General features: G+C 26.0%; 1 protein-coding gene across 1 annotated transcript; it reads right to left on the bottom strand.

Annotated features, from left to right (window-relative positions):
• Positions 1-694: 694 nt before the first annotated feature.
• On the bottom strand, positions 695-2,597 carry LOC145968690 (uncharacterized). The gene is made up of 3 exons (XM_083094351.1): positions 2,454-2,597; positions 1,277-1,422; positions 695-1,071 (listed from the first exon to the last, which is right to left on the bottom strand). The coding sequence occupies exons 1-3, from the start codon at positions 2,476-2,478 to the stop codon at positions 736-738; spliced, it is 507 nt and encodes a 168-aa protein (XP_082950477.1). The 5' UTR covers positions 2,479-2,597; the 3' UTR covers positions 695-735.
• Between the last annotated feature and the right edge of the window lie 6,342 nt (positions 2,598-8,939).

Here is an 8,939-nt window from a genome sequence, read left to right as displayed (position 1 = left end):
TTTTTCAATTATAAAATTATTTGTATTAGTAATTGAATTATTTTCTGTTATGTTTTCCATTTTAAATATTACAGACGTCTGTAATGATGAATTATCATCTTTATTATCAGCGTCTTGTAATTGATGTATTTGAAATGAACATCTAGCATCTAAGTGTTTTTGTAATGAAAAAAAAGAAGAAAATATCCGATAACATTTAGGATTAATACATTTATATGTCATCTCAAATGGATGATATGATTTTAAATGTTTAATATATGCTCGAGTATCTCCGAAAATCTTTTTTAAACAAATTCGACAATCCATTTTTGGCTAAAGCAATCTTTTAAAATGCGATGTTAGTATTTGAAAAATTATTATTTTTAAGCGTATTGTTTTATGTTTCAAAAAAACGCAAGAAAATTAATTGTTACTTATGTCAAAAACAAATAATAAGAGCTAATACTAAATTAATAAAATCTAATACTAATGAGAAAATAAGTACGGTGGCATATACTATATATATATATATATATATATATATATATATATATATATATATGTATGTAAGTGTGTGTATGTGTGTACATATATATATATATATATATATATATATATATATATATATATATAAATATACATTACAATAATTAGCAATAAATCAATATTACTAAATAAAAAATAATAGATTTTCAAAAAAGCAAATGATACAAACAAGTTGTGAAAACAAGTTTTCAGATTTATACACAATGAAGACTAACCTCTTTTTATTTTATTTAATGCGGTGCATAGAAAGGGAATGTTTTCGTCCCAAATTGTACGGATCTCATAAATTCCCCACTGAATTAAATACCACATATTTTCACATTCTTTCGGATAACACGCATTAAATGTTACAAAAATCTTGAAAAGTACATCCAATGCTTTTAATACCGTCGGCATAGAATACAATGTTGTATCGAGCCGAATGTATACATTTTCGATTGCAGTTATTTCTGGTCCAACGATGATTATAAAAGGTTGCATCGTAAGGTTCATTTGACGCATTTTATTTTGTTTGTCTTGACATATTTTTTCAATATCGCCAGGTACCTAAAGTAAATTACAAATCGTAAGAAACCTCTAATTATAAATGTTAGTTTAACTTTAACAAATCTTTTCAAAAAATTGAAAAAGCGCCCAGTAAAAATGTCTGTTGTAAAAAGCTTCTATAGACACATCAGTGTCTCTTGATAAAATATCAATTTCGATTTTTCTTTTTATTTCGGATCTGGAACAAGAATGGAATTTAACTTACTTTACAGTGTATTAGAATTCCTTCCTGACTTTCCGAGATTGTAGGTTTCCACATTCTTTTCTTGTTCCCAATTTTAAAAGTAATTTTACTTGATTTAGGAGCTACAACACTTATTAAAAGCCATATTTGAAGGGCTGTTTTCGAATCTACGAGGAAATCAATAGATATGTATTAATAAAAAAAATATTCATATACAGAGTGTCTAATAATGATATACAGGATGTTTCAGACCACCCGTACCACCCATTTAGAAACTAGAGAAGTGGTTATTTCAAAAAAGTAAAAACATTTTCTTTATAAATCGGGTGCGCTCTATCGAATGGTGATATTTTCAACTTCTGGTTCCGGCCGGCAATAGGCGATTCAGACCGGAAGTGCATTTTTTAAATGGAACCCCCTATTTTTCATTACATATTCTTGTAGCTCATCTCGAGAGCTTTCCGAAACACTATAATTAAGTTAGTTTTCATTAAGTACTTTCCGAGTTATGAGGCTTGAAATCATTTCTTAATTTTACATAAACCATAAAATATCTTGTAAAATATTCATTTTTCGATTATCTTACCTTAATACTTTTACGTACAAAATAATGAGAGGAATCAATTGGTGTAAAGAAAACACAGAGTTATTTTTAAGAAAAAAATATGTAATTGTTAATTGTAAATTACATATTTTTTCTTCGAAACAACTATATGTTTTCTTTACACCAATTGATTCCTCTCATTATTTTGTACGTAAAAGTATTAGGTAAGATAATCGAAAAATTAATATTTTACAAGATATTTTACGGTTTATGTAAAATTAAGAAATGATTTCAAGCCTCATAACTCGGAAAGTACTTAATGAAAACTAACTTAATTATAGTGTTTTGGAAAGCTCTCGAGATGAGCTACAAGAATATGTAATAAAAAATAGGAGGTTCCTTTTAAAAAAATGCACTTCCGGTCTGAATCGCCTATTTCCGGCCGGAACCAGAAGTTGAAAATATCACCATTCGATAGAGCGCATCCGATTTATAAAGAAAATGTTTTTACTTTTTCGAAATAACCACTTCTCTAGTTTCTAAATGGGTGGTACGGGTGGTCTGAAACACCCTGTATATGAAACATATGTATGTGAATGTGTGTATCGTTCTTATTACAAATCAAAATAAAACTTTTAATGTACAAATATTTACCTAAGTTTAAATGCTGTGCATTCATTAAACTTTCATAAATGTTCCCTCCTGCAGATAAATGTTTTTTAAAATAAGTGAAAAATTTTTCAAAATTTACGTTCCAAGATTTCAATAACTTTTCTTTATATTGAGGAAATTTTCGATCAAAATCCCTTTCAATCTATAAGAATAAATACAAATTATCATACCTAAAACTGGTGAACTTAGCACCTTAATAAATTATTAATAAAGATTTAATACTCAAATTTATAGTATTTTGTTTGTAGTTGTTAGTAGTAATAGTAAAATTTGCAGTTAAAAGTATTTTTAAAAGAGCATTTTTATTGTTATAACAGTTTTTAATTAATTTAATCACTGCCTCGGCACTGTTTCAATTATTTTAATATCATTGTATCACATTATATCATTTCAAATTTTAATTAAAAGAGTTAATAAATTAATAGAGAGCTCATGGAATATATTGAGACGATGATGCAGAATTGAAACATCTTTTTATCACAATTGTGCTGAGGCCCAAAGGAAGGACCAAAATGTTCACTTCCTTTAATAAAGATTTTAAACGAAAAAATCATACGCTTCATTTCCGTGCTTGAGTCTTATTAGCTCATCCTCTGTTATTTATATTTAAATATAGTCTTATTTTATTATAAAGCCTTATTTTATTATATTATTTCAAAATAATGACATTTACCAATATATAAGAAGAATCCAATTTCAATATAGGCCACTTTATGAATATGTCATTAACATTCTTGTATGTTTTACTGGCGCAATCTTCAACGCGTAATATACAGGGTGGGCCATTTTAATCTATGCACCCAAATTTCTTTGTACCTAAGACAGATACGGAAAAATGATTCAGACAAAAGTTGTTTGGTTTCGAGGGGGCCATAAGATGGTATCATTGGTTTGACCTTGAAGAGTTATTTGAAGGTCACATGAAGGTCACCTTCAATTTCTTAAACGGAACCTACTATTTGTCATTGCATATTCTTGTAGCTTATCTCGAGAGCTTTCCAAAACACTATAATTAAGTACTTTTTTGTTAAGTACTTTTTGAGTTAGGAGGCTTGAAATAATTTCTTAATTTTACATAAACCGTAAAATATCTTGTAAAATATTCATTTTTCGATTATCTTACCTTAATACTTTTATGTACAAAATAATGAGAGGAATCAATTGGTGTAAAGAAAACACATAGTTGTTTTTAAGAAAAAATATGGAATTGTTAATTGCAAATTACATATTTTTTCTTCAAAACAACTATGTGTTTTTTTTACACCAGTTGATTCCTCTCATTATTTTGTACGTAAAAGTATTAAGGTAAGATAATCGAAAAATGAATATTTTACAAGATATTTTACGGTTTATGTAAAATTAAGAAATTATTTCAAGCCTCATAACTCAAAAAGTACTTAACAAAAAAGTACTTAATTATAGTGTTTTGGAAAGCTCTCGAGATGAGCTACAAGAATATGCAATGACAAATAGTAGGTTCCATTTAAGAAATTGAAGGTGACCTTCATGTGACCTTCAAATAACTCTTCAAGGTCAAACCAATGATACCATCTTATGGCCCCCTCGAAACCAAACAACTTTTGTCTGAATCATTTTTCCGTATCTGTCTTAGGTACAAAGAAATTTGGGTGCATAGATTAAAATGGCCCACCCTGTATATGACGCATCCCATTTTTCATCAACTTCATTCTGTGGTTTTTGGTTATGGATCAATCAAATTCTATGTTCTTCTGCGATTTGTTGATCATCAGCTGAGAAGCATTAAAAAAATTAATATTTATTGGACCAGTTATATATTTTTCAAAAATTCCATGATAAATCTTAATACAAAATATTAATACCTTGGCTTACAATGACATTTTGTTCAATGTGGTTATTATTTTTCAACTTTTCAGCAGAACGGATAAATTTTAATGCGTTACGAAATTTATCGACTAATTTTCCTCTTGAGATACCAGCTTTATCAATTTTTGAATACTTTTTTCGTATAGGTGGCATATAGTAAGTTTCTTTACATTCTTTTGGAAATAACTCAATTATTTCTTCTGTAATTTTAGCAAAATCTTCGTTTTGAAGTGTTCTTTAAAAAAAGAAAATTTAACATGTAAATATCACGATATAGAGATATAGTAAATATAGATTATTGGATCTCAAATGAAAAAGATATTTTAGTAAATATTAAACAAGTTAAATTGATTTGTATTTATATTTGTATTAGTTAATCAATTTTATGAAAATTATTTGTTCATTTTAATATATTATTATATTATTATATATTACATATATATTTACATATATTACATACATAATACGTATATATATATATATATATATACACGTAATATGTATGTAATATATGTAAATATATATGTAATATATAATAATATAATAATATATTAAAATGAAAAATAATTTTTATAAAATTTATATATATATATATATATATATATATATATAAATTTTATAAAAATTATTTTTCATTTTAATATATTATTATATTATTCATTTTATATATATACATATATATACATATATATATATATATATATATATATATATATATATATTAACAAAGAATGTAAAAATTGTTATCAATCCAGATTTATTATATTTATTTACGTTTAAAATATATAAGATAAATATTTTAACTATATGGATTGCACAAAAATGTATATAGTATATAATAGTTGGCGTCAATAAGTATTATGAAAATAATTATGTAATAAAAACATGTAAACAAATTTTTTGATAATATTATCAAAAGTATTAATAATTATTATAAAAATTACTTTGAAAATTATATAGATATGTAATTGAGTTATAAAGTAATAAAGAGCATAAAACATACATAAATAATACATAAAAGATAAAATATTGTAAAATGAATAACACAATAAAAAATTATAGACATAATAACATATAAATATACCTGATATTTAAATTCAAAAAGTATGATATAATTATATCACATAAAATGGATTGGCATTGAGACGTAATATTTCCTCCATGTTCATTTATTAGTATCAGAGAATTACCGAAAGCTGTTTTTGATAATATTTCCTTTAAATTAAATTCCACTGTTTTGATATTTAGTTTTGTTTTCTCTATAGGTGGTTCATATGGTAATATTTCTTTATTTTCGACTAAAGAATTATTCACATTTTGACAGTTATCGCTAATATCTTCTATGATAATAGCATTCTCAGGTTTTGTTGGAAGATTTATTAAATCAACAAGAATTGAATTATTTATATTATTATTCTCTGTACTAAAACTTGAACAATCAAAGTCGACTGTTTTATTGCGAAACTGTAAAAATAATTCAAATTTTTATTATTTTTTCATTTTATAATTACACTGATTAAAAATAGTAGCAAATAGAGTCAGTCTAATTACATAATAATTACTATAAAAAAATAGAGAAAAAATATTAGAAAACATACATTGTATTCATTGAAATGTCTGCGTAGTTTCAATCGATTTAAAACGTTGGGAATCAATTTATTGAAATCAGACGAATTACATTCGTTTAAAAGATCGCCCAAATCATCTACACTTTTAATATCATTCGCTACATAAAGAAAATATAAAATGTAAAATATAAGAAAGAAAATATAAAGAAAATATAAAATGTTAAATATAAGAAAATGCCAAATGTAAATATAAATATATATCAAACTTCAGTGTAAATAAAATAAAAGAAAAAAACGAATTATATATTTATATAATTATATTATAAAATATATTATATATTTTTATATATTCTTTACATAAATTATAATTTATAAAAATGTATTAATTTATTGTGCACAACAAATAAGATTCAAAAGATCGTAATAAAAAATAACCGTAAATCAAAAATATCCAAGGTTGGTTAAATAATAAATAAGATAATATTATAGTTACAAAGAAATTTTTATTTGAAAAGAAATAATAAATTAGAATTACCTTGAAAAATATCATAGAGATGAGGCAATCCCCAACTCTTTAAAAGAAAATCCATTTCCTCGAAATGTTTCGAAATATCCGATTTTGAACAGAATTAGTCTTCACATATAAATGCGTATAATAATCGATGCGATTACTTCGACAATGAGGAAAATGTTAGAATGTTACGGATGAGATCGTGGCGACAAGACCATCTTTTGTTTCTTTTTTTTATGAAACAAAAGATGGTCTTGTCGCCACGATCTCATCAGTGATACGCTGGCAACAGCAAATTATTTCGCATAGAGTATAGCTCGGCGTTCCTGTGGAACAGTCGAAGATCGAGGGCCGTCGAGGAACGTTGAGCTATACTCTATGTGAAATAATTTGTTATTGCCAGCGTATCCATTCTGGCATCACTGGATCTCATCCGTAACATTCTAACATTTTCCTCATTGTCGAAGTAATCGCATCGATTATTATACGCATTTATATGTGAAGACTAATTCTGTTCAAAATCGGATATTTCGAAACATTTCGAGGAAATGGATTTTCTTTTAAAGAGTTGGGGATTGCCTCATCTCTATGATATTTTTCAAGGTAATTCTAATTTATTATTTCTTTTCAAATAAAAATTTCTTTGTAACTATAATATTATCTTATTTATTATTTAACCAACCTTGGATATTTTTGATTTACGGTTATTTTTTATTACGATCTTTTGAATCTTATTTGTTGTGCACAATAAATTAATACATTTTTATAAATTATAATTTATGTAAAGAATATATAAAAATATATAATATATTTTATAATATAATTATATAAATATATAATTCGTTTTTTTCTTTTATTTTATTTACACTGAAGTTTGATATATATTTATATTTACATTTGGCATTTTCTTATATTTAACATTTTATATTTTCTTTATATTTTCTTTCTTATATTTTACATTTTATATTTTCTTTATGTAGCGAATGATATTAAAAGTGTAGATGATTTGGGCGATCTTTTAAACGAATGTAATTCGTCTGATTTCAATAAATTGATTCCCAACGTTTTAAATCGATTGAAACTACGCAGACATTTCAATGAATACAATTGTTAGATTGAACGAACTTACCTGAAGTGAAGTTCGATCATAATTATGCCCTTTGTCTCGTCCGGATGGAGACTATGTAGTCGTGCTTCCGCACGCCCTCTCGACAACAGATTTTAAAGTACCGCCAAAAAGAAAAGCTCGCGCCTCTGCGAGCGCGAGTTGCCGCGCGCGCCGGCGCAGCGCGCGCCACGCCACCTCATAAGTTCTAATCATTTCGGCAAATCACCCTTCCTGGGAGTGGGAAATAATTGATGGGTGGGTGTCCATCCGGACGAGACAAAGGGCATAATTATGATCGAACTTCACTTCAGGTAAGTTCGTTCAATCTAACAATTGTATTCATTGAAATGTCTGCGTAGTTTCAATCGATTTAAAACGTTGGGAATCAATTTATTGAAATCAGACGAATTACATTCGTTTAAAAGATCGCCCAAATCATCTACACTTTTAATATCATTCGCTACATAAAGAAAATATAAAATGTAAAATATAAGAAAGAAAATATAAAGAAAATATAAAATGTTAAATATAAGAAAATGCCAAATGTAAATATAAATATATATCAAACTTCAGTGTAAATAAAATAAAAGAAAAAAACGAATTATATATTTATATAATTATATTATAAAATATATTATATATTTTTATATATTCTTTACATAAATTATAATTTATAAAAATGTATTAATTTATTGTGCACAACAAATAAGATTCAAAAGATCGTAATAAAAAATAACCGTAAATCAAAAATATCCAAGGTTGGTTAAATAATAAATAAGATAATATTATAGTTACAAAGAAATTTTTATTTGAAAAGAAATAATAAATTAGAATTACCTTGAAAAATATCATAGAGATGAGGCAATCCCCAACTCTTTAAAAGAAAATCCATTTCCTCGAAATGTTTCGAAATATCCGATTTTGAACAGAATTAGTCTTCACATATAAATGCGTATAATAATCGATGCGATTACTTCGACAATGAGGAAAATGTTAGTTTTCGAAGAAAAAATATGTAATTTACAATTAACAATTACATATTTTTTTCTTAAAAATAACTCTGTGTTTTCTTTGCACCAATTGATTCCTCTCATTATTTTGTACGTAAAAGTATTAAGGTAAGATAATCGAAAAATGAATATTTTACAAGATATTTTATGGTTTATGTAAAATTAAGAAATGATTTCAAGCCTCATAACTCGGAAAGTACTTAATGAAAACTAACTTAATTATAGTGTTTCGGAAAGCTCTCGAGATGAGCTACAAGAATATGTAATGAAAAATAGGGGGTTCCATTTAAAAAATGCACTTCCGGTCTGAATCGCCTATTGCCGGCCGGAACCAGAAGTTGAAAATATCACCATTCGATAGAGCGCACCCGATTTATAAAGAAAATGTTTTTACTTTTTTGAAATAACCACTTCTCTAGTTTCTAA

This window comes from Camponotus vicinus, unplaced genomic scaffold (genome assembly GCF_025532165.1).
Source record: "Camponotus vicinus isolate PSW18456_S1 unplaced genomic scaffold, iyCamVici1.0 SCAF_3, whole genome shotgun sequence".
Lineage (NCBI taxonomy): Eukaryota > Metazoa > Arthropoda > Insecta > Hymenoptera > Formicidae > Camponotus > Camponotus vicinus.
Note: the sequence above shows the minus strand (reverse complement) of the source record. Positions and strands in the feature narration are given on the sequence as shown.

Bases quoted from the DNA above. Each gene is read 5' to 3' on its own strand.
- LOC145968690 (XM_083094351.1), bottom strand. From the start codon at position 2,478: ATGAATGCACAGCATTTAAACTTAG. The intron at 1,423-2,453 runs GTAAATATTTGT...ATTTCCTCGTAG, and splicing joins TGCACAGCATTTAAACTTAG to ATTCGAAAACAGCCCTTCAA. The intron at 1,072-1,276 runs GTAAGTTAAATT...AATTTACTTTAG, and splicing joins GAATTCTAATACACTGTAAA to GTACCTGGCGATATTGAAAA.